Source organism: Halichoerus grypus, chromosome 5 (assembly GCF_964656455.1).
Source record: "Halichoerus grypus chromosome 5, mHalGry1.hap1.1, whole genome shotgun sequence".
Lineage (NCBI taxonomy): Eukaryota > Metazoa > Chordata > Mammalia > Carnivora > Phocidae > Halichoerus > Halichoerus grypus.
The window spans coordinates 62,996,366-63,024,111 of NC_135716.1; the positions used below are offsets into that span (position 1 = coordinate 62,996,366).

The 27,746-nt window shown below is 37.2% G+C and overlaps 1 protein-coding gene across 8 annotated transcripts in view; it reads right to left on the minus strand.

Moving 5' to 3' along the window:
- PREX2 (phosphatidylinositol-3,4,5-trisphosphate dependent Rac exchange factor 2) overlaps positions 1–27,746 on the minus strand; it is a 283,867-nt gene that overhangs the window by 189,511 nt on the left and 66,610 nt on the right. For all 8 annotated transcript variants that reach the window (XR_004908454.2, XM_078072312.1, XM_036064630.2 and 5 more), the window contains 5 exons: positions 27,327–27,449; positions 24,872–24,976; positions 18,318–18,419; positions 14,776–14,937; positions 796–929 (listed from right to left, as the gene is read on the minus strand). Coding sequence is in view for 7 of the 8 variants with exons in the window: in XM_078072312.1 (XP_077928438.1) it covers positions 796–929; positions 14,776–14,937; positions 18,318–18,419; positions 24,872–24,976; positions 27,327–27,449 (626 nt within the window). In the remaining variant the exon portion in view is untranslated. The remainder of the gene's footprint in view (positions 1–795; positions 930–14,775; positions 14,938–18,317; positions 18,420–24,871; positions 24,977–27,326; positions 27,450–27,746) is intronic.

Below are 27,746 nucleotides of genomic sequence, written 5' to 3' on the forward strand. Positions count from 1 at the left end.
TACTTTTTTGCTTAAACAACCTGCAAAACGTTTTGCCAAGAGTTCAAGGAAACATCCTATAATATAACTACCTTCTGAAGAAAAAATTATATCCATGCTTTAAAACAAATAACATTACAGCAATAACACTGCTACATTAAATTACTTAAACTAATGATGGCTAAGCTATACCAGGAACTTCCTTGGGTTTCATTCATTCATTCATTTATTCAACAAATACCTCTTGAGTGTCTATTACATGGCAGGTCCAGTCTCTGGGGAAATAGCACAGAATACGTAGCAAGACCACTGTTCTCATGGACTTTACAGTCTAATCCAGTAAAGGTGGCAACAAATAAATAAATAATGAAGAAAATATTAGCAAGAATTTTCTAGATGTTGATAGAAAATGGCTGGGAGGCTACACTAGATGGGGCGGTCAGGAAAATATTTCAGAGGAAGAGGAGGAAATGATTGGGAAGCAGCACTGGGAAACACAGAAGACACACCCACCTTTCCTACAGGGCCTGAGACATGTGGGTTAGCAACAGAAAAAAATTTTTTCCTCCAGAAGGTTCCTGGGAGGTAGTGTTATTGAATGATAGTCACATTTCAGTCAGGTTTTACAAGAAGGTAAAGAGAACAATCAGAGAATAGGCTAAGAGTATGTGAAATTTACTGAGGAGATCCTGAGTTCCCAGGAGCACAGAGGAAAAGGTTGAACTCGTGAGACTGATAAATAATTTCTTTTTTTATTAAAAATTTTTTTCGAGGTTACTAAGTAATTTCTGAAGTATTACCTGTTTATCACCTTACCTGTGTTTCCTTTTGCAATACACCAGAAGATTATCAAAAAGAAAAAACACCCGTTCTTGAATATTTCCAGAAGAAATTTTCAATAAGACGCCACACATTAGCATCTCAGTGCAGGTGTCGGTGATGTTGGATCCCTAGGTCAAAAAAAAAAAAAAAAATGGAGACAATGTTTGATTACTTAACAGAAACTTCTGTGTGTAATTCTATTTCTCCTTAAAAGTCTGTTTGTTTTTATTTCAAGATACAATATATGGACAGGATAAAAGTTGAAACACCATAAATATTTATACATTGGATGGAGGTCTCCTTCCCTCCCAGACTCCTGGTCAGTCTCAGCAGATACAACTGTGGTTAAGAGATTCTGTGTCTTCTTTTAGCTTTCTTACACATGTATGCATACATAAGCATGGATGATACATGTTACTATGTTCTTTTAAAAGGAGATGATTTCAAAGTGATGCGTAACATTCATGTCCCTAGTATTCCTCTCCTCCTCCTCTCTTTCCCTGGTATGGGAAAAGAGTTCCATGGATACATCACAAAGTACACGAAGTTCTCTAAATTTTTAGCAGGTCTCAATTTATTTATCCACTCCTAGGATTGATAGGAAGAAAAAAGAAGAAATTAAAGGGGGGAAAAAAAGCTATTTAAAGAGAGCAACCTTCCATAGTCTTTTACCCAAGTTAAAAGTTAGCATAGGCATGCTCATTCATTAAATAAGCCTTCACTGAGTGCACACTAAGGTCAGATGATTAGTGACAAAACTGGGTCTTAACACAAGTGCTAACTATTGAGAGGAGCCACAAGATGGAAGGAGCCTGAATCACAAACAGAGGAAAGGTGCACAATGAAGCAGAGCACAAGCATTGGATTGTTGTGTGAGCTGATCAAAAACATCTAATTTGAGCCATTATAAATGTGGCCGTCTATTTGTCTCTACAACCTAAACTATCACAACTAATGCACTGAGTTAGACAAAAAAGAAAAAAAAAGTTTTATGTAGATAGCTGTTAAGCATGCTCTGCAAGAATACTTCTATTTTCAATATGTCTGGGGATTTTTAAATCCAGGGATAAATTTCTGACTCTTTTTAAACTTAATGCTTTTATTTTTTATTTTTGATATTTAACAATCAGACCATTAATTTCATACTTCCACAGTAATCATTGATACAGTTTTTCTGATTGATTATAAAAATTTAAATTATGGTGACAACTGATAACTGTCAATAAGAAACTTCCCAAATTGGAAATTAAAAGAATGTGATTGTGTTGAGTGTCTATATTACACACACATTTTATTTATTTTTTATTTTTTACTAACTTTATTTTTTTAAAGATTTTATTTATTTATCTGTCAGAGAGAGGGGGAGAGAGAGAGAACACAAGCAGGGGGAGCAGTAGAGGAGGGGGAGAAGCAGACTCCCCGCTGAGCAGGGAGCCCGATGTGGGGCTCGATCCCAGGACCCTGGGATCATGACCTGAGCCAAAGGCAGATGCTTAACCGACTGAGCCACCCAGGCGTCCCTATGCACACATTTTATTTTTTGTTTTTATGTTTAACTTAAGTATTTTGTTTTATTAAGTTTTTTTATTTTAATTCCAGGAGAGTTAACATACAGTGTTATGCTAGTTTCAGGTGTACAATATAGTGACTCAGCAATTCCATACCCTATTCAGTGCTCATCATGATAAGTGTACTCTTAATCCCCTTCACTTCTTTCACCTATCCCCCCACCCACTCCCCTCTGGTGACCAGCCATTACAAAATATTTTAGATTTAAGACATTTCCTTTCTTTTTTTTCTTTCATCACAAAGGTGGACATATAACTAGAGATCTATTAAAAATTTACACAATTTCATATCCTTCATCATGTGATAATTAAGTAAAAACTGTCATCAAATATGAATATAAATCCCAATTTCAGTGGCAATGATTTCTTATTTAAATACTATCCCTACCTCAGAAAAAAAATTAAGATAGAATAGTATTAAAAATGTAAACAAGGAAACATCACATTGATTCTTGCACAGGGAACTATACGATGTTATGAAAGTGGCTTTACTGGTAACAATTTTACAAAAGGTACAAAATACTTCACCTTAGACTATTTCTCATAGTAGCCCAAAAAAGTAAAGCAAAGAAGCTAACTTGTTATCTTATTAAATGGTAACTGCAGATGTTTTTCTAATTTGCATATTAACAAGTCTTCCAAGTAAGTTCCCAATATAATTATAGGTAGGTATTAGTAGATGCATTCCTACTTGACAAAAATCTTTTTTTTTTAAAGATTTTATTTATTTGAGAGAGGGAGAGAGTGAGCAAGCACGAGTGGTGGAGAGGGGCAGAGGGACAGGGAGAGGGAGAAGCAGGCTCCCCGCTGAGCAGGGTGGCAGATGCACAGGGCTCGATCCAGGACCATGAAATCATGACCTGAGCCAAAACCAACTTAATCGACTGAGCCTCCCAAACACCCCCATACTTGGGAGAAATCTTAACCATACATTTCCGACTTGTTTGTGATTATAATCTTTATTAATAAATATAAAAAGAATTTAACGTAAATTAGTATAGTGGTTAGAGGTCATTTATTCCATCCCCTTACACAGTTTCACAGGAGATATTGTTCAAGCTCTGAAGAACTCACGAGAACTAATGTGTAAAATAAAAAATAGGTATATTATTCTTGATCATAAAAATACCTGACATCCACACCGAATGTTCCCATAAGTATGGCCAACACAATCTCCCTTTGTAAACTTCCTAACTGGAAAGCTGTATTATAATCAGAAAGAATCTGACACAAGTAAAAAAAAAAAAACTCACAACCAGATAGTCACAGAGGAAAGGACATGATTGCTGACCACCACTGAGAGTTTGACCACTGACCATACCCCGGCCTTTTCCCTGTCTTTGTCTTCCTGTGACCTGTCTGCATGTTATTTGAATTGCTCTCCACCATCAAGTTCTTGTTTGTTCATATCTTTTACCTTGTCAGTGCCACAAAGACTTCCTAATGAAGTCACGCTTCCCAGTTAAGAAAAACTGTCTCCTGTCCTGTGAACAGACTGAATTGAAGAGCAGGGCCATGCTAGCTAGCTAGCTTCCCATAGGTCAGGTGTTGGAGAGACTGAGCACTGCCCGTCAGCGGCTGTATCTTTGATTTCTAATAAAAAAGCCAATTTTATAGCAGGAAGCTTGCTCAGACGGTAGCATTAGACAAGTCAGAGGCATGCCTGGACTATTAGAGGAGGGCCTTCAACAGAACGTATAGATGGGGCTGCAGTTGTTCATTTATATACCAAGAGGAGAGAGGGAGGGAGGGAGAGAGAGAGAGAGAGAGCAGAAAAAAGGAAGGAAGGAAGCGGGGAGGGCGGGGAGGATATCTTGGTGAACTAGACTTCAGAATTAGAGCAGTTTGAAAGCAAAGAGCTAGCACAATCTACCACCTGGACAAGACCATCCAAAGTCTATCTGTCTCACTGTGTGTCTCTCTCTCCTTGCTCTCTCTTTTCTTGGCTTCCACTACAAACAAATCACACTTCTGAATGACTCCTTTGATTCTGTAGCTATGTTCATGCCTTCTAACCAATGTAGAAAAGGATAATAGTACTTGATTTATTCACAGAATTAACAGACAATATATATAAAACTCCCAGCACAATGCCTAGCACAGGAAAGGACTCAATAAAGGCTAGTACAATTAACATTGCTGGCTTTAAAGATGATTTTCTTCTTCAAGGAGACTTCACTTATTTCTGACCTCTGCTGTGGTTCACTCTATGTTGATTTTTATGCTTTAACTCGTTGAAGACAGTGTTATTTCTGATTCTCTAGTTTTTGAGGGTAGACACATCTTGTTGCCTCAGAGAACACTGACTTTTGCCCTGACAAAAAAAGGCCTTCTAGCCTATTCTTGAACACTTCTAGTAAAATTAAGTTCATTCCCTCTTAAGAAAGCTATTTCTTTACTTAGCCACTCTACTTAGTAGAAAGATTTTTCTAATCGTAGAACCAAATTCTACTTCTCTTTCTACTCACTGACTCTACTTCTGCCTCCTGGGAGTAGAGGAATACCCTCTTCATTATGACAGGCCTGGCCTTCCAGTATCTGAAAACAGCCAGTACACTTCCCTTCTGCCTTCCAAGCTAGATAACTAGCATTGCTTTTGACCATTCATCCTATGGCTTGATTTGAGAAACCTGCAAGATCCCTGAAGATCTCCTCTGAACCTTCTCCAGTTTGTCAGGGTCTCCCTTAATATGTAACACCTCTAGAAGTGAGCACAACCACTCGGATGTGAGCCGGCAAATAAATCATATAGTGATTTATTTATTTATTTATTTATTTATTTATTTTATTATTACTCCAGTCCCCTACAATACGTATCTTGATACCATAAGATTACATTAGCACATTTACGGCAATCCCATCTTACAATTAATTCAAAGTGCTCCATTAGTCAGCAAAGCATCTCAATCATTTTCCTCTATCGTATACTTAAATAGTTTGACTTTTGAATGATTTAATCTAGATTGGTATCATAGCAAACTCTCAAACCCCTCACTAATATATAAATACATTGTGTTTTGGGGCACCTGAGCCAGGGCACCTGCTCAGTCGGTTAAGCATCTGCCTTCAGCTCAGGTCATGATCCCAAGGTCCTAGGATGGAGCCCTGTGTCAGGTTCCCTGCTCAGCGGGGAGCCTGCCTCTCCCTGCCTGCCACTCATGCTCTCTCTCTCTCAAATAAATAAAAATTTTTTAAAAATCTTAAAAAAAAGGGGGCGCCTGGGTGGCTCTCCGTTGGTTAAGCGACTGCCTTCGGCTCGGGTCATGATCCCGGAGTCCCGCACTGGGCTCCCTGCTCAGCAGGGAGTCTGCTTCTCCCTCTGACCCTCCTGCCTCTCATGCTCTCTTTCTCTCATTCTCTCTCTCTCAAATAAATAAGTAAAATCTTTAAAAAAATTTTAAAATTAAAAAAAATCTTAAAAAAATACATTATGTTTAAGTCATTATCATAGGTTCCCATTAGCTCCTAGCTCCTGATCAAAAATCAGAATAAGATTAATTGACCTCTGTGAGGGCAACACTTCTTTTCATAACAACCCAAAGTATCTGTTTAATAATCTATTAATGAAATTTTGTGGGATAATGACATCAAGCCCAACCATCTTGTTATGCTTCAAAGTATATCTCACAATATAAACATAACATCACTCATATTATATTTTACTAAATCCTACTGAGACATTTCTATGACTGAGGTGAGATGTCTTTAATAGTTAACAGCAAACTTTAAGAATTAGTACAGTATCTACCTTTACTATCTTCTACCATAGTAATCTACTATTACCACATGAAATCTCTTCAGTGAATAATTAAATAATTCCCAGAGGACTGTTTATGCAACTTAAATGAATCTGTGTCGAACATACACATTTGTCTAAAAAACTCCTAAAAGAATGGCCTGTAGCATTTCTCTTTATACCACGTGTATCTCATAGATGATAAAGAATAACCATTGTGTTCTTGATTTACCATGATTGGATCTGTGCATGATTTCTGTGACAGTGGCAGCTAGAAATCATTAAGAATTTTTTAACCACAGATATGCACAATTTTATAAGTATTGAAGAAAATCTGACCAAGTGTATCTACAGTCTTCTGTATAGTCCTGATGTGCCTCTCACTTCACATCCATCCCATGTACAAATAGATAATTAATAAGTGTCTCTTTTTAAATAATGCTGTGGCATAGTTTCCCCTCGCTTACATGATAAATCTACCTTTCTCTGTAGTAAAAAAATAATAATAATCTCACAACTTTATCTTTAAAGTAAATGAAATTTATGATATTTTGAAACTACATGCAATTTTTTTTTTCATTTACCTAGAAATGCCAGGAAAGTTTCTAGAGAGTTAGGAATAAAGAAGTCAAGCTACAAAATTCATAGGAGAAATTGAAATAAAGTATGGCTATGAGCATCAGATTGCTAGGTAAGAGTCAGAAGCACTAAAGTCCATGAAAATGACAATGTCAGACGAGTGAACTAGAAAATAACAAATGTGGAAGCAGTAAAACTAGCCAGGCAGATCATCAGAAGAGAGCAAAGCCTCTAGGGCAATGGTTCTCAAAGTTTAGAGTTTGGGAGACACACTTGATGGGCTTCTTAAAATTTCCAGGTTCAGAGATTGAAACTGAGTAAAGGTGGGGAAGGTCCCAGGTCATTCCAGTAAATGCTGATGCATGTGGTATTCTGTCAACATTCCAAGTAAAACTGCTTTGGAGGCTTTGAGTACCTGAATCCAGGTGCTCAAGGGCATAGTACGGCAACCCTGTGACATGGAGATTGAGGTGAGCACAGGTCTCTGCCCGAGGTAGTCCTGACTGCTCCCCAGTGCCCACAGCAGACAGGCGTTGATCACGTTAACATGCTTGCAAATACACCACATGGTCACCTGTGGTACATTTCATCACTGGTGAATATTCACTTAAACCTGAATAATGTTACATAACCTAGTTAGTATTTTATCTTCATTTTGAAAATCGATGCTCATTTTTAAATCTAGAAATCTATTCTTTGGCAAATCTGTATTTAGTCATTGAACAACCATGTATGATAAACGCCTTTCTCTAGATGAATACTAAAGTCAGGCTTTTAACATTTCTACAACACACCAAACAATGTGTTAAACATTTTCTCCTGGTATAAATCTCTAGCAAGTTGGCTTCTCTGTTCGTAAAGTTTTAGGAAGAAAGAGGGAGAGAGAGAGAGGGAGGGAGAGAGGGAGGGGGGAGGGAGGAAGGAGGGAAGGAAGGAAGGAAGGAAGGAAGGAAGGAAAGAAAGAAAGAGAAAGAAGAAAGAAAGAAAAAGAAAGAAAGAAAGAAAGAAAGAAAGAAAGAAAGAAAGAAAGAAAGAAAGAAAGAAAGAAAGAAAGAAAAGAAAGAAAGGAAGGAAGGAAGAAAGGAAGAAAGAAAGGAAGGAAGAAAGAGAGAAAGGAGGAAGGAAGGAAGGAAGGTAAAAGAAAGGGAAAGATGTTTAGTTAAATCAGCTTTGCACAGTGTTTCATGGGTCACCGTGTAGATGTTGAAGGCAGCAGATTATTTCACTGGGGAAAAAAAAAACAAAACTGAAAAAACCTGAACTATAGAAATACCTTTACAAAGATGGAATTTCATGTGACTGTGAAAAAAAATACTGCCCATGAAAATAAGCTACTTTAACAGTACAGTGATACATCACAGAGTCATAAACCAACATTTGAGAGGTAAGGTGTAAAAGAATTATTTTTAAAAAGTAAGAGGGCCTGCATAAATCATTAATTTTGAACTACCCTAAAGCCATTACACATAATGTAATATGTACATGTACATATTCAATGCAGATATTTTTAAGTAATGTGTTTACCCATATGATTCAGAGTTCTGCTGTCTTAGCAATCCCTTAAAAAATAACCAAAATAATGTACTTTTATCATCTAGATGATTTATCTTTTTTAACGTGCATTTCCCTTTAGGAAGTGACATTTATCATGTAAAATCATGCTTGTGATGAATTATATATATAGAATTAAATACAGCAAAACCCCAGCCAGGAAGTTCCATGGATGGTTCTAATCCTGACTGCTTTCATTAAATCAGGAAAGGAAGGCTGACTGACAGTTCAAGGTGAGAAGTAACCATCCACAAGTAACTGTGGCCAGGGGTGGGAGTCGACTTCATCCAGTGCCTCTCCTTCCAAAAGCTTCTCTTTCTACTCCAGCCTGTAGAAACCTATGTCATCCTGCCTCCTTCACCATGGCCCCGGCGGGTGCAAAGGGGAACTACAGTGAGGGAAGCCCATCTGTGTATGTCCTCAGACAAAACAAACAGAACCCGCAACTATGAAAATCCATTCACAGAGACTGAATTTCAAACAACGGCACAGTGTTCCACTCTAATTTGAGGAAATAAAAAATCTTGCATGGCATATATTTGTAAACCATAATCCAGAACAGGATGCTTAAGAGGATTAGAGAACATCAAAGGACCAGAAAAATGTAACAAATAACAGAACTAGGTCAGAATCACTGCTACTAACCGAAAGAGCCAAAAATATCAAAAAACAGTGAGCAGCCACTGACAATTAATACATAACTACAATATAACTATATCTGCGTTTAATTACCGCCCAACCCGCTATGTATGAGACACTGTCCTAGATGCCAGAGACTCAAGGCATGAGACATGACCCTTGTTCCCGATACTTGTGGAAGAAACAGATATGTAAACATAGAATTAAATGCAGTGCGATCACTGCAATAATACAGCATTAATAAAATGAGAGTTGGCATGAATTAACAGTGATGGATATTAGGGATAGCTGTGTGTTTATGATTATTTAGGTTTATCATTAACTACATAGTTCATACCATGCTGCGGTTTCAGGTTTCAATCATTCTCCAGGGATTTTCTTTGTCAAATTTACAAAGCACACCATTTAAGTATCACCAAAATGGTGAAAAGATCAGTGTGAAATGGATGAACAAACAATGACCTCAGTCACTAAGGCCAGGACTCGGCAGTCCGTGTTGGCAACACTCCTCACCAAAGGTCCCTCTTCCCACTGTGGGTGCCTCATGGTCCAAGATCCAGCAAGAAAATAGTAACGATTCAGAATCGAATTTGTGAAGAAGCTGAATAATTTTGATTCTATAATTTGAGGTATGTAATCAGCTGTCAATTATACAGTCAGCATTCATGAAAAACTATTAAATTTCAAAGTTCCATTGCAGAATTTAATGTGGAAGTCTGAAGAATTTTCATAGGTGGACACTAGTTAGGTGCCAAAGTATGCTTTCAGAAAATGACAACACTCAGAAAAGACAGTCAGAAGCATGTGTATTTATTTTATGGCTCCTTTTCTAATTTCCAGTATTTATTCAAACATTAAAATCATGATTTATGAAGCACTGCAATAATAGAACAAATCTCCGCCTCTGAGCAGACCTAATAAAAATAATATTGCTAAATCATATCTGGACTATTTGAAAGGTTAAATCATTTTATGTTAACAAGTTCTCTTAATAGGTTATATAAAGGTTCATTACTGATTCTTTGCAGCTATGAGGTGGCAAAAATCATTATAATAGGAAACTATTCACTAATTATCTGACCCCATTGTTGGCTCTCCCTGCTTAACACCAGAGTCTACCTCATTCATCTTGTCAACTAAATGTTGAATGTCAATACCATAAAAACACAGACTGCAGAGAGAAGGCATAATCTTGGCAAAGATGAAAGATGACAGGAGGCCTTGAAACTTCCCCCAATCATATGCAAAGCACTGACAGATGAAGATCTGACAAGAGCTAGACCCACTCACTGTGGAAGAAAATTGACAAGAATGACAACTAGATGGGCGTTTCATAAGAGAATGGTTTCAATATCAAAGGAGTGTCTCAAGAAAATGAATGAAGCATTTGAATATTCTTTCAAAAAATCTTTTAAAACTACTAGAAAAGTTAAACATGAAATGAAGAATACCACATCATTTTATCATATGTCATAAAATGTATGCCCCCACCCACAAGAGATTCAGCATTTGATTCACTCTTTTTGAGATTCAATTTATTAACTGAAGTTATAACCTAGGTTCTGTCATATATTAGATAAAACTAATAACATAAATGTTCATTTTAATGAAGTCCCAATGAAGCTTCCCCCCTCCCACTTACAAAATTCTGTTCCCCTTTCTACGTAGATTGACTTTCAATGCTCTTTTTCCCAAACATATCCTTAAATAACAAGGGCTGTCTATAAATCAATTCTGCCTCAAGGCAGTAGACAAATTTGTATCTACCAAATCACCTTGTAGAGAAGAAGAAAGAAACAGATCTCATCACAACCTCTGTTAGACTCACACTCATGAAGTAAGAGAACATGACTTGAAGTCAATACACTATCAGACACAAACTTAATCATATGTAAAGCAGCAAATGGATGTTAAAATGGTCTTGTACCATTATATTTCTCCATGTAAAAAGGTATCCAAGAGGTGTCAAATTTGTTTCTTTTTACTTCCTAAAACACAGTAACTATTTTGATCTTATTTTTTCCGATACCTTCATATATTATTAATTCTCCTTCTTATCTTTTAATATAATTTTTTTCAGATTTGAGAGATCTATTCCAAACAGGCCTATCATGGATGTAAAGCTGAATTACCAAGTGACATAATGCTTATTAATACTCCCTTGTCGATACAGTTCATTATGACTCCAAAGATTAGAGTTACCATTACAACACCATCAATCAGCCAAAAAGCAGACCAAGACTGAGACTGGTTCTGTTCTATGAAATGAATTAGTGACTCTGATTAAACAAACAGCTAATGAACTTCCCTTTCCAAGCACACTGATCATTGCCCTACAATTACCTTTGGTAGAATATCCTGTGCAATGTTCTATATGTTGGATAAGACATGAAACTGAAATATAATAAATTATACTAATAAAAGGCAGAACTTCAAATATGAGCAATTAAACTCCAGATCTTCTGTAATGGCAGTCACTAGGTAAATGCTGACAAAAACCTAATTTCTTTAATCAACTTACTTTTAAATGGCAAGCAATCAACTTAATCTAAAGAATTAGCTAAGTTTTTATCTGTGTAGGTATAATATTACATGGTGACAAGGAATATAGGGTTTAGAACCAGTCTGTCTATTTTCATATTAAACTCTGCCATCCATTAGTTGTAAGCACTTGGGGTAAGTTATATGGCCCTCATTTTTTAAACCTGTGTAGTGGGGATTATAATACCTCAGCAAACTGTTAAAGGCTCACCAAGTTTGCGTACAATGGAAGATCAGCCTTCCCTCAAAAGGAAAGTGGATGATTGGCAATCAAGGACCAGTGTCCTCTGTCCTAAGCAAATTTGCCCAGGCAAGACTAGAGGAATCTTAGATTTTGATCTTGAATCTTGAGTGATGTAATATAAGGGTGGAAAACATTTTTAGAGCCTCTCCATTTTAGTTAGGGCACTGATGAGCCTGCCTACCAGCTTCGGCTGCCTAGACACCCTTGAGAGTGTAGCTTTTCTATTGATTCTGTGAACTACCCCATATCTTTTTAAATTAATTTTTCTTTTAGTTTCTGTGGCTTGAAACTATCTAAACTTAACTGAAGTGATAGAACACCTCCAGTAGACAGGTGCATATATTAGACAAACAGGAACTGCTCAAGGGTAAAATCCTACCACTGAACCAGAGCTTTAAAATACCGCTCATTTGCACAGCATTTTACAGTATTCAAAGTATCTCGTTTGACTCCTGCAATAACCCACATTATATGTGGGAGAGGTCTGATGCATCATCCCCAAACTAAGGGTTAGAGTCCAGACTAGAGACGAAGTCTGCTCAAAAGTCAGGCTTTTGCACTATGTCATCTAATTTGGGAACCACAGATTTCAATCACTTGTTGACCTAAATTCCACATAAAGAAATGTAATGATCATTTATAGCACAAAATACTAGGTAGGCAAGATACCTGACAGATTTTACGATAGAAAGCCTTCATTTGATTAATGGGAAAGAAAGACCCTGGATAATTTAGTGACTTACTTGAAATAAATAATCCACCTAAAGTGGAAATAATGCAAATTCATGGTGTATCAGACTCAGATACCTATCATTCAAGAAATTTTAGTTACTGGAGCAAAGGTGTCATCCCTAAGGTGGTTGTAAAAGGTCTGCAGGAGCTCGGGGAAGTAACTAGACAGGGAGCTGTTTCCTAGCCTTAGCTCAAGACTTCTCACCTCAAAGGCTCTTTAAGGAACTCTCTGTTCTTGGTGGACATGCCACCTGACATCTGCCCTTGGCCCTGGCCTAATCCCACTAGAGCTACTCTAAACATACACAAAACTGTCTGCAAGCTGAGCCTTGTTTGCAATTCAAAGAAAGCTCTTTATCCCCCTTGTTTGCAATTCAAAGAAAGCTCTTTATCCCCCGTCCCTCCCAGGGCCTGCATTCATCCCATAGAACTATCCCTTGGTCCTGGGCACCTTTGGAGTCCTATCAGAAGCTTCTCCTAAGCTTCCAGGAAGGGACCAGGCCTGAGTACTATAATAGCTTTCCCCACCTCTCTCCAAGGCGGTGGACTGAGATGGGGAATCAGATTCTTATCACAAGTTGCCAACCAGTTGGCTGAGCCTTCCTCCAAGCTGCGTTCCCTCAACATCCCAAAACTCCCCAAAGCAGCATGGCTGTGCTGTGTCTTATGCAATCATATTCAAATCCTACCTCAGTAGAATCTGCACTGCTGCCCTTTTTGAGACCCAACACTCATATGATCTCCTCTGTGCATGCTAGAACTGTAGTCATATCTGATTTCCTGCAGCCCGTTTCCTCTGTCCCGATGCCCCATTTTCCTCTTGCGCTCTGTTTGCTGTAAATACAGTGAGGCTGGTGAGATTGAGGCATGCACTGTTACGGGCTGTATATGGACATAGTATGATCCACACACATTCTTCCTTTGAGTAACTGGCATGCCCAGTGCAAGAAATATCAACACTTTTTAAAGAATCTCTTATTTCTGCAGTAGACACAATTTTTAGGATATACCTGAGGAGGAACAAAATTATGACAGATTCCATTTCCCTAGAGTACCGAGAAGAATCTGTGAGGTTTCGTTTTGGGAAAAGGCCTGGCAGATATCAATGAGAAACCCTGCAATTTAAAGCAAGTTCGGTTTTTCTTCCAATGCTCAAGTGACAATAGAACAACAAAAGCAAACTTCAGTCCATTTTTCTCAACCCAGCAGGACAACCACTCCCCAGGAAAGGAATTATCAACATGAATCAATTGTAAAACACACAACCATTTTAATTGACTGAAATAAGTAGCATTCATGCTGAAATACGAGGTCACCCTGGACACTTGAAATGAAAGAATATAGATGAGGAGAAAGCTTAGATCCCAGCTAGCATTTGAAAAGTTTCATGGTGAAGGGTGGGTAAATAGGGGAATTCCCGGAGGTCAACGTTTGAGGTTTCTTTGCAGATCTGAGTGGGTATAATTTTAGATCTAAATGGAAACCAACATATTGAAGATATGAAACAAATCAGTCAATTATAACGTCTTAAAGATAAAAAGCAATCCACTTGACTTTGTGTGATACATTATTTAGTTGGAAACATTTTAAATCTTCTTTATACCTTTAAAAAAAATCTTAATTGCTTACTTTATAAAATAAATTATACTAGTTGAAAACTCATGCTCTTCTCAATTAAGCTAATTTAAAGACAAAATTTTAGTTTGTGCTTTATATAGCACTAAAATAATACGGGGCTCCAACCCCATGTACTAATGGGGATTCAAAGTTACCATAGATGAAAACATATTACAGATTCTGAATATCACTCTTCGTTTGCTTTATCATTTAAAAAAATCTTTCTCTAATGAATCATAAATCCATAAAACTTACCGTCTTGAATGGACCTTAAAAATCACATCATAGACGGTTCCTTCATTTAAGAAATGAGGAAATTCAAATTTAGAGATTAAGTGAGCTTAAAACGAAATTCCTCATCAAACACCTAATTTAGAATCTGAAAATAACAGTATCATAGAACACATACAGAGCATTATTCCCCGTCCTTACTCTCTCCAGTATTCAGGCTATGTACTTATTGACCAAAGGCAGGCAGGAAAAAGGATAATCAAGATGCACAAATACTGAACTACCAAAGCTTATAACCCACACAGTATTAGATGGCTCTATCACAAAGCTTTCAGGTTGATGTTAAGTCAATTAACTGCCACTTTAAAGATATTTAAAAAATAATAATGACAGCACTTTTCAGAAATGGTTACAGCTCTCTGACATTATCTGGGAAAATGACCATTTATGGTACCATCCAATGTCCACAATTCTACACACAGCATAAGATGTAACAAAACTATTTTAAGCTCCATTGTTGAGTAGAGTGAATGTACCTCCCAGCCTTCAATGTGAGACTGCCATTCCTCTAAGACTTCTAACTTCTCCATCTGCCTCTTGGCCTCGTTTATGTTAGAACAGACAGCTTTCATAGCTTGGAGGGCTTCCATTACTGCTGCGTAGTCACTGTGTTTCCTTGGAGTCCGCTTCAGCAACTCCTGTTTATACACAAAAAACAAATCACGCTTGATCTTCAGCTTTCTGGTACAGCAGGTTCAGACTGACCAGGAAATGAAAACTGCAGAAATCGTGAGAGCCACTTGCAGAAGTGACATCACAAACTCCACTAAGATTAAGATTAAAAAGGAAAGGTTGAACCAATGGATATGCGTCACTCTGATACACATCTTGCAGCTCCTTTAATTTTTGGCCTTTAAATTATTTTGTTTTCAGAAACTAAATTAGATTTCTCCTTTCAAATTGTCAAATATCTCACCGGCAGCATGTAATTTTTTGTCAGATTGACCTCTGTTCCAACAGAAATATAACTTTATATGTCTTCTTAAGAGTCTTTAACAGAACAGTAAGCCTTTAAATAAATATGTCCCATAATTTCAAAAATAATTTAAATGCCTTATTTTCTAATACATTTTTGAGAAACTATAAAAACATGTCAGAAGTAAAGCAAAATTTTAAAATAATGTCTTACACTCTAGCAAAATAAATTTGTAAGTTCCACGATACTCCATCACTAAAGGAACAATTTATGCTATTTTCACCAATAACTTGGGTTCATTTTCTGCAATGAATGAATTGCCATATGCCCCTCAAGAGCTTTTTTTTGTTTTGTTTTGATTTTGGGTTTTTTTTTGGCATTTTATGGTTTTTTCCATTCAGGATATCAGAGCAAGAGTGATCTTTAATCTTTTAAATATATTAAAAGGTTTTGTTTGTTGTTTAGAAGCACAAAATTAAACATCTTCAGCCACTGTCTAGACAGTTGTGACCACATTGCTTTTTAATTAGTCATTTGTTTCTTTACTACAGTTGCCATCATCATGTAACTAACACAATTACAGAAATCCTGAGGCAAGTCTTTAAAAGAATTTTCTTAATTCTTAACATACAGTGGGAAAATATGCAGTTGTTATACTCTCTTGAGGTCTGTTACTGTTGAAAATTCTGCCATACACTTTGACCCCGCATTCAGTATGTTTACACTCTGTTCTGTAGAGCTAACACCCAAGACAAGATTTAAAAACTTATGTTGGATCACAAATCCATAAAAGAGATATGCTGGCTTCTCTAAAAATTCTAAAGTGTAGAAGTATTTGTAAATTATGTGAAGTGGTCAAGTCAGTCTACAGACTATGATTTGGGGCCCTATGCAATTGTGCCCAATAGGTATCTGTGGAGTTGAGACATGAATTTAGGTAATGTGAAATAGCAAGATAAATGACTAGTCATAATCTTTTGTTAGTTGCTTTCTATGAACCCTGTGCTGGTTGGCCAAACCAATAATTTCAAGTTCCACAAATACGACCTTTTCTTTAACACACAGCCTAACCCCCTAATGGTTTTCTCTGAATAAATAAAACCACCCAAAATCAAAGAGATTATCAGCACAATGGTACAACAACAAAAAAATTATCAACACCAACTTATCTACTACACAAGTAAATAGTTTCTTCACGTTTCTTTGTGAAGATAATCATCCAAAGAGGGGGAAAGATGTCATCTTTCCACTTCTCGAAGGTGCTCTGAGTTGATCTTTTTCTTCCGAAGCAAAGATGTGTCCATGATTCTTTCTTTTGAGAGGTCAGCTCAGCCAACCCCATCCGGTGGTCGTCCCTATCCAGAAGTGATTTAGAACGACTACCTAGCATGATGTGTTTCTCTTAATATCACTATCCCTTCTGACTCTTAAAACAAACAAATGCCTGGGATTCCAAAATCAGGTCCAGGAATAGCTGAAGCGATCTGAGTCACCAAGTCAGGAGTCTGAAAGGACTCTCAGAAAGATAGGAGTCAGGTTTGCACCACACTTCCTGACCTTCTGAAGACCACACTAAAGCTCCGAACTGGAGAACTGGAGATACCCATATTAGCTTCTCTCTACGGCTTAACCAAGCAATTTTAACTTGCTTTTTAATAAGGAGAAATTGTTTTCAAAGAAATTTTAACAAAAACCCAGTTATGCAACTCACGGAAGTTGTAGTTAAAAAAATGTATTTTTAGCTCAAATTCCTTACATTTGTTTCTCAAAAAGTAAATCAATAGAAACACCAGTTAATATGTGCATAGCATATTGGAGTATTTTAAAAATTTAGAGAGCAAGTAGTAGTTAATCTATTAAAATAAATCAGAATCAAATATATTTGAGTAATAATAGCTAACATATGGAGTACATGCTGTGCTAAATGATTTGCATAAAACAGTTCAATTATGGGGCGCCTGGGTGGCTCAGTTGGTTAAGCGACTGCCTTCGGCTCAGGTCATGATCCTGGAGTCCCTGGATCGAGTCCCGCATCGGGCTCCCTGCTCGGCAGGGAGCCTGCTTCTCCCTCTGACCCTCCCCCATCTCATGTGCTCTCTCTCATTCTCTCTGTCTCAAATAAATAAATAAAATCTTAAAAAAAAAAAAAAAAACAGTTCAATTACTATTTTTATGTAATACCTTTTCCATATGCATATATATGTATATACACACATACACAAACAGATATACATATCCATTATACACATTCTTGCAGATATATGCTACAATTCCATCATCATTATTTCTGTTTCATTAATAAAAAGCCAAGGTTTTAAGGGGTTAGATTATGTGTTCAGTCACACAGCTAGTAAGCAGAATACTTAGGATTTGAACTCAGAGCTCATGTGCTCAACCACTATCCCAAACTGCCTATCCTGCTGTTATAGTTCCAAAACCACCATTTCCAGAATTGCTATTCTAATCTATTCGCATGCTTTTGCGGTACAAGCATAATTAGCACATTATAATATGTTTTTCACGATAACACTTTTGGTCATTGTAATGAGGCAATGGGCCTACGACCATTAATGGGACATATCCTGTCATCCAGAGGCAGCATTTGCTTAGCACTGTCATTCTACATCCTATCATTTATTGTCCCACGTGACCCATACCATTCCCTATGATACTGATTTAAAAATCAAGCTCTGAAATTATGTAATTTTCACCTTAACTTCATTAGCATCAAGAAGACACCAATGTTAGGGGAAGTCAAAAAATCACCAACAGTAGATTTACTTAAGATAAAGAACCCTGTAGATAAAATGCGATATAAACTGGTCATGAGGTACTTAATGGGATCTATCTTGAAACTAATACATTTACTCTAAATAAAACTCAAACGAGTATGTTTTCTACAAAGAGCACTAAAAGTCTCTTTTCCCAAAAGATTTGTTTCCTAATCCATACATATGTGACAAAATAGCTATTTTCCCTAGTAACCATGATCTGCCCTTTCTTTAGAAAATCAGATTATTTAAAACAAAAATTTTTTAAAGATCATCAGCAAAATATGCAGGTACAAGGAAAATACTACAGTGAAATAAACACATAAAATACCTTCAAAAGGAGAGGGTACTTGCAAATTCTTTGTATTGGTGTTACTAAATATCCTTCCAGGGGAACATCTGTGTTCTTCCGTCCTCCAAGTAGCATGCAGTTCTGCAGTGGAGATAAAAATAATTAATTATGATTTTTTAAACCTGAAGCCATGAAATTTTCTTCTATCATAAAATCTTCTGCTAAAACTTGTGAAAGCCTATCTCTATACAGTTTCTTTCTCTGAGATGAGCCCTTGCAATCACAAATACCATTTACAGAAGACAAAGAGAAGTACTTTTCCATTTCGTATTAGTTATAGAAACCAAAATATGTTTTGAATATATATCTTGAATATTAATTATTATATATTCTCCTGACTATGAAGTCTGAGGAAAAAGAGATAGGATAGAGACGGAGGAATAGATAGATGAGTGGGTAGATGGATGGATGGATGGACAGACAGATGAATGGACTGATGGATGAATAAATAATAGACACAAAGATACACAGATCAATCCTACTTATAAAGGGAGTTGTGTTGTAGTTGAATTGTGGTGTTGTGTTGTGGGGTAAAGAGCAGGCCTAGAGACAACTGGGTTCTATACGTGCTTTGCCACTGACTAGTGATGTAACTTGGGTTGATTTCAGAATGCTAGTTTTCCTGCCTGTAAACTTGTCAAACTGTCATGTTTCAACCAAGTGATTGCTAAGTCACTTTCAGCTTTAACACCTCACCAATGAAACTGGCCAGCCAATCTCAGAGAAGGAGGTCAGATATGATCCCCAGAGAGGCAAGATGAATGGAGAAATCTCAAAATCAGCAGAGTAAGATGAAATAGAAGAGAAAATCAACTCTGATTTAAAAAAAAAAAAAAAAAGCCTATATCCTCTGAAGCATCTGGTCTTTATTTTATAGTTTGACCATCAATAAAAAAAGATTTGAAACTTGTGCCAAATCCTGCTTCTGCAATGTCTATCAGAGTAACTGGCAAAAAGAAAGCAGTCAACAAATACGTAGTAAAGGGAGAAAAGGGCCCCTCAAATATCATACTGATGATTCATCAACCTTTAGACCACCATTTTAAGACTACCACTGTCCTATATTCATTGAGAAGAGAGACCAAGTGCTGAGCAGGAAAGGATGAAAAGGAAAGACTGAGCACAGCAGAACAACCGCCCCACTGTCCTGAGCAACTTGGCTTTAGCAGCAATTTGTGTACTCAAGTCAGCAAAACTAACACCATGACTTTAACTTCACCCAGACACTTTAGAAGACGGGGCAGCAAAGAAGTGTTCTGACTCAAGCATGCTCTTTGAAGGCCTCATCCCCTATTGCAATCAGTTTATCAAAATATTCTTTCCAACTCTGCATGGTATTGTCCCCAGGGGAACCATATGAAACACATCTGTGTACATCTCACTATATTTCCAGTGATGTTTCAGTATCCCTACACAAGTTAGCACCCCTTACAAATGCGGCCACCCCCTTTACCTAGCTCTGGGTTGAAGCACCCTAAGAAATTCATGACAGCTTAACACACTGTTAATTCCTTGTCTAATAGTACGGTATAGATTATGAACTGTCTTCATAATAGCAGAGGTTGGTTGCCACTTTAGACTGGCTTATGAAAGCCAGCTCTCTCCTAATGTGTACATAAAGAATGTCTTCTGGAGCTCCCAGAGATTTCCCTGATGATGACAACTTATTGAGGTGGCAGCATATCCAAGTACTCCAAATAATACCACCACCAAATCTGTAAACTCTTACCGGTTTTCCCAAGGGTGATTGTTATTATCCCCATTTTATGGAGATGGAAAATGACACCAGCAATATAATGAATTTCCTAAAGTCATTCGGGTAATTAGTGGTCACTGAGTGCCAGGGCAGGAATTATAAAAGCCAGGTTTGCTACCAGACTGTGCTGTAGGATCATCTAAAAACCAGCACTCCTCTGAGACTACTGGCAGGGCTTGACACAATTCAGTCAATAAACTAGACCAAGGCAAACAGTCAGCTCTGCTGAGAACTAAATGGATTCACTAAGACGACAAAGCTCTAACACTTTATATAAAGGGCCTTAAAATTTTAGTGGCATAGGAGCTTCTTCTGGCTGTGGCAGAGAAAAGGGATCAGTAAATCCTCTTCCCAAAAAACAACTAATACTCAGCAAAATTGTCAAAGATATCAATTTCAGGGCTCTGGAAATCAACTAAAGTCAAACAAAAAATTGAGATGTGTTTATTCATGAAAAGCTGCTGAATTTTCAGGTAAGAACGGTGGGAGTCTATGGCATCCTCACCTGAGCTTCTCCCACCTTCCCCCTGCCTCCCCCTCCCCCACCTTCCCCAGCGCACCCTGAACAGTGGCTCTATTGCAGTGGCCCCATGACAGGGGCCCTGAAAACCTGCTTCCAGATGGGGCTGCAGAGAATAAAAATCTCACACCTGGGGGTGTTGCCAATAAAATTAGCACACTCCATAAGAAAAATGGAGAATGCCCACAATTCTGTTAGCCTGAAATTGCAGCCCTCCTTGGAGCAGGTGCCAGACTGTGCACATGCAGAAAACACCCAAGGGGGGGGGGATCCCCAGGGAAAGAAAAATCCAGATCTGACTTGAAAACTGCCTGCCCTCTGAATGTCTCCCCCACCCCCCAAACTCACACACAGATCCACAGACAAGACAATTAACTGACAAATCACCAACTGAACTAAGTTAAACAGTCACTGGAGTGACCCCTAAAAAGAAAGGCTAAATTATAAATCAAAAACCTGAGTAGAGGTAACAGCTGCACATACAAGAGTCACAGGTCCTCAAATCAAGTCCAGGAAAGTTACTAAAAACAAAACAAAACAAACAAAAAACAATAACCAACTTCAGGAAATAGACTTGATAAATTAAGATGAATATTGTTCTTAGAGCAAACACCCCCCCCAAAAAAACTAAAAAATATAGTTTAAAAAAATCAACAGAGGAAGTAAAATAGTACACTAAGGAAGGTAAAGGAGGAACAGAGGAACAACAACAACAAAAGAAAAAAACACATACAGAAAAAGACGATAAAATGGTACATGTCAATACAACAATATCAATAATTACATTAAAGATCAATGAATGGAACACTCCAATCAAAAGGCAGAGATTGTCACGCTGGATAAAAAAGCAAGATCCGTAATGATGTACTATACATTGGCTAACTGAATTTAAATAAAATAAAATTTTTTTAAAAAGCAAGATACGACTATATACTGTCTTCCAGGGGCATGTTTTAGATTGAAAGACATAAATAGTTTGTAAGTAAAATAATGGAAAAAGATATAACATACAAACAGTACAAGAAGTGTCATGGCTATAATAATATGAGGCAAAATAGACTTTAAGAAAAGAAATATCCCTAGGGACAAAGAAAAACATTTTATGATCAATAGAAATATAAATACAAGCACTTTCAATGAATACATATTTAACAGAGCCCCAAAACACTTAAAACAAAAACTGACGTAACTGAAAGGCAAGACAGACAATCTAACAATTATACCTATAGATTTCAATATCCTACCCTCGGTAACTGACAGAACACCTAGAGGAAAGGACAAAGAAGACAGAAACAGCACTATGAACAAAAATGACCTAACATTTATAGAACACTCCGCCCAACAGCAGCAGAATATGCATAGTTTTTAAGCACACATGGAACATACAGAGGAAAAAAAAAAAAAAAACTCCAGGACAGACCATATGCTAAGCCATAAAAATGCCTTAAAATGATTTAAATATGTTCTCTGGCCAGAATGGAATTAAATTTAAAAAATCAACTACAGAAAGAAATTTGGAAAATTCCAATATTGGGAAATAAAATAACAGAATGTTAAAACTGATGATTCTAAGACTTTACCCTACCTGCAAGCTCAAAAGTTAACCTGCCAGAGATTTATGGGTGCTGGAAGAACACATGAAACTCCTAGGCCAGAGCTATAGGACTTTTTTTTCCTTATAGCAATAGCGGTAGCCAGAGTATCACTATTTTGGGGCCAGTTTCCCACGGCTCAGTTCCCACATCGCAAGACAAGGAAGACCAGGTGGCCCATGCACATGGACACCAGGAGAGGAGACCTGAAGCAAAGAAACGTGTATCTTTCACGAGGGCAGCCGGCGTGACTGCCCGCCTCTTAGGAGGAAGAGAATATCTCTACCTTCTGAGGCTGTTCGTGATATAAACATCCTTTAAAAGATCGGCCAGAACAAAGGCAGTCAGTTCCTCTGCTCAGAAAATGTGCAGGGACACAAGTCCCATGCAGAACTGCCTTCCAAGACAAACTCCAAATAAAGAATAGACTAAAGATATTACAAAGGAAACTAGACATTCTCGAAAACTGAATGAAAATGAAGACACATGTCAAATTTTATGGAATAAAACTAACGCAGTGTGTAGGGCAAAATTCATAGCTTTAAACACCTATATTGGAAAAGACAAAAAGGTCACAATAAAAACTCTTAACAAACTATGAATATAGTAGAACTTCTTCAAGCAGAAAAGGACATCTGCGAATAAACCTACAGCTAACATCACATTTAATGATGAAAAACTGATTTCCCCCTAAGATCAGAAACAAGGCAGGCATGTCTGTTCTTACCACTTCCATTCCATTCTTATCACTACATTACATTGTACTGGTTCTAACCAGTGCAAAAGCCCAGGTTAAAAAAAAAAAAAAAGACATCTATATTGAAAAGGAAGTAATAAAATTGTCTTTACTCTCGGATGACACGATCCCATATGTAAAATATCCTAGAGAATCTACAAAAAAAAACTACTAGAACAATACATGAATTTAAACCACAGGACACAAAAATATACAATAAACAAAAATAAGTAAAAGTCAAATGTTTATATGGTAGCAATGAACAATCCAAAAAAATGAAATTAAGATCATTCCAATTACAACAGCATCAAAAAGAGTAAAACACTTGGTAATAAACTTCACAAAGTATAAGACCCAAATACAGACTTCTTAAATATAACAAAAACATGCTCATATGGAAAAAATTTAATAAATCGGACTTCAACAAAATGTAAGAATTTTGATTTTCAAAAGATAACATTTTTAAACGAACAAACCACACTGGGTGGAAATATTCACAAATTATATATCAGATACAGAAGCTGTCTCCAAAATAAAGAACACTTATAGCTCAGTAAGATAAACATCTCAATTTAAAAATGGACAAAAGATTTGAATAAGCATTTCACCAACAGGATATGTGGAATGGCTAATAAGAACCTAGAAAGCATGCCTGATATCATTGGCCATGAGAGAAATGCAAATAAAAATAACCTTGAGATAAACTACACATCCACTATCACAGCTATACTTGGAACTGGTAATACCATGTGTTTGCAAAGATAAAAAGAAACTGCAATCATCATACATTGCTGGGGTATATGGCACAGTCACTTTGGCAGTTTCTTAAACATAAACTTACTGTGACCTAGCAGTTCCACTCTTAGCATCTACCCAAGAGAATGAAAATTATTCACACAAAAACTTGCACGTGAATGTTCATCTCAGCATTGTTTATAAAATAGCTCACAATGGACATTTCCTGACTTTTCTGTACTAATAAATATCTCTCTCTGAAATGATCTTCAAGGTCCATTATTAATCATACTTGCTTGCTGACCCAATGTTCATACACTGGCAAATAGATAAACAAAATATGGTATATCCATACAATGGAATACTATTCAGCAATAAATGGCATATGGATATATGCTATAATGAGGATGAACCTCAAAACATTTTACTCAGTAAACAAATCCAGGCAAAAAAGAGTACATTGAAGGATTCCATTTATATGAACTATCCAGAAAAGGCAAACTATGGAGATCGAAAGTAAATCAAATGATTGCCTAGAGTTCACGGTGGTTGCAGAGTGGGCGGTGAACAAGCATGAGGGACTTTTTGGGGTGCTGGAAATCTCTATAACTGGTTAATGGGGATGGTTGCTCCACTCCACAATTTGCTAAATATTATTGAATTGTACAATTACGATGTGGTCCTCACTGGCAATTGTCCAAATTACTACTAAAATATGCATTTTGGAGAAATTAAATATATATTCTTGTTCTTTCTGTGAAAAGTGAATAAGGAATGTATGTAGAAGAAAGGTCAATCTTTAAATTTCTTTTCTACAATACCCAGGATCTGTTTCCTTCCTGTGACCGCCCCACTTACAGCTCTCTTAGCAAAAGTAAATGAAACCCTAGGGAGCTGAGGGATATAAAAGTGATGATGAACTCTGGCATAAACGTCTTCTCGCACTAGGAATCTGTGGTTCTCACAAACAATTCATAGTCAACCAGGAGAGGGCATTATCAGTGTTTTCCCATGCACAAGCTTCTGCCAACTCTCCCTTCTTACATTTATCAAAGGACTCTAGTCTCCTAGCCTGGACACATTTAGAGCATTGCTCCACGAGTAGTTTTTACACCACACTGACGCTAGTCGTTGGCTCCTTAGTGAGCCTATCAACAAATCACAGCATATGGTAACACTTAAACATATACTTACCAAAAGAAATGTGCGGATTGTTCTTATTTTGTTAAGTTCAAGAAGCAATTTTTGTGCCTTCTCATGGTTACTACAATATTCATCGTAGATACGAAACTTGTCTTTCTGTGAATTCGAATAAGGATAAGTTAGAGTCATGTTAGTAGCCATTTGGAAAGATTAACCTGTGTGATGTTTGTGGACAAGCTTTATGTGTCCAAAGTGTTTACTATATTTACTATATTTTGGGAGCTCTACAGTTTATTTATCAATTTTCTCTGATCCATGAAGAACAGCCTAGGAAAAAAGATAGCTTATATTAACTAGAGTCCAATATGATGTATGCAATAATAAGTAAATGAACCAAACAGTAGCAAATTACAGAGAAGAAAGTACTTAGCTTTCCTGAGAGGATTCAGATACAGCTTTAAAAAAAAAAAAGTAGTATCTGAGCAAGGTCCAGAGAGATGAATCAATCCATCATTCCCAGGCAGGGAGAGGGAAGGAAGCATTTTAGGGAGAGGGAAAAGCATGTGCCAGATCATACAGGAATAGAGAGACCTAGTACCCTGTAGTTTGTATGTACCAATCTGGACAGTTGTGTTTATGACGGACATGGACAAACAGGAGAATATCAAGCAAAAAGTGACTAAGATAATAATGGACTTTGGAGACACTACACATGAGAGGTCATTTCAAACAGAGATATTTGTTAGTATAATAAAGTAAGGAAATGTTGCTCCTTTCAGATAGCTGTCATATTGTAACAGACTTAAAACTCTATGTAACTCCAAAGCACAAAACTAAGACCCCTGGGTAGAAATTGCCAGGGCAATCAATGATGGGCAATGGTAGGCAGATTCAGGATTAACATAAAGATTCTCTAATGCTTGGAGCTGTCACTAAAAATGATCAAGTTAGGAACAAAATAAACAACCCTCAGATTTGCAACAGAAGAGGTACTTTCAAAAAGGGAGTAATTTCACCATCATGATCTCTAAGTGTCCTTCCATCATTAGATTTTCTCTCAGTGGCTAGGATTAGTATCTATCAAAGCAGTACCAATAAGAGGAAGACACAGAAAATGTATCGATCAAATATTGGAACAGAAGTGTGTCCTCTGAAATTTCCAAGACATGCATTTGGAAAGCAACACTGAGTGCTATTTTATATAGCCAGTAGAAAATATACTGAATTACTTATTTCAAGAGATGGTATGACCCAGAATGAAACACACTTCAAAAATAGTTTAGCTAAATTCATGGATGACAGATTCATAGTGTGTTACTGAGGAAATGGATGTCAGGGTGCAAGATTCCCATGTGCGGCCCTGGACTAAGAAAGCAAATGCTCCAGCTGGCAGAAGATTTGAATTCTTTCATGAAAAGGAACAGTCTGGATTAAGTGGACACAAACATGCATGGTTTCCAGTCATGCCCAAAGAAAGCATGGCTTGATCTTGATCTTCCTATGCCAAGGAGCTTCTCTCCATTTAGTATTAATTACCTTTATGAAATATTTCCTGATTATAAAAAGAACATATGCAGCGTCTGCTCACTACATATAGAAATACAGACCTAGAAACTACATATCATTACCTTTCTAAAGGCTAAACAGAAATAAAAATAAACAAAAATTGATTTCTATGATAAAATACTCTTACGCATTTTTAAATAAAAGATTAATTACACAGCATTTTGGTAAAGAAAGGAATTCAGGTGGGTATTCTGAAAACTAGCATCAGTGGAATGGTATAAATAGCAGCACTTTTTTTTTTTTTTTTGGTATGAATGCCCTTTAGTTCTGAAAACAATTTTCATTTTACAGGTGTCTTTTTACTTTATAAATCAATTGCACAAATAATTTCAACTACCATGTCCAAAGAGATGGAAATGATCACACGAGCATGACGTGTAAGAAACAACTGAGGACTGGCTGGTTTTTCTTCTGCACCACTCAGTACAACCTTCTGAGAAACCATCCTTGAGAAACACTGAGACTCAGGCATCTGTGTACCTAGAGTGACACGGCTGATTCACCTGCAGGCTTGTCACCAGTCGATTAACAAGGGAACATTCTGACTCACAAAAGGCTCATCACGCCATTATAAGAGTAAGGATTTTCTGCCTCAAAAGGGATATGCTCTACGTTTGAGAGAAACATAAAAATCCATTCATTATGAACAGCCTGAATATTCATTAGAATTCAAAGCTACAGAGGATGCGAAGAACTAACTTGTTGGGAAAAAGAAAAGGCTGTTTATTCTTCACTGAATAAAATGGATGATGTGAGAGGCCCTCACCCCTTTTCTGGCTCTCAGTGGAAGGTTTCATTGGCCTTAAAAGACCCCAAACTTTTGGTGTTACATTTTACTTCTAATGCTGAATTCTCACATTCTACTGTGCCAAAAGCTAAACCTTAAAATCGGGAGTGGGGGTGGGGAAGAGCTTTTAAAATAAACAGAAATTGATCCTACAAAGTGAAGAAAGCAGGTTCCCACTTCTTGTTGAGCATTAGGTTCTGGATGTAGGCATTCTTCCACGACTTTTAAAAATTCCTTATGTACAGCGAGGATATCTTCAATGTTTGAGAACAGCATCTGCAAATAAATGTAAGTAAGTGCAATAGTGAAGCAGTTTAAAAAACAACAACAACAACAAAACCCCCACAAAACTCCATGAGAGTACAGCATTCTCTCTCCAAGCTGAAAACTTTGGGACATAGCTATCCTTCCCACCTGCCCGGAGGGCAGAGCTCCAATTTTGCCTGGACATCCTTTCCACTCCCACACAACTCTGGGAACCAGGAACCTATTCCTGGCTCTCAGGAAAAGCCTGAGTGACTAAATCCAAGCATGACAGTCCCCACCCCATTAGTGAGAATGGGTGGCAGATAA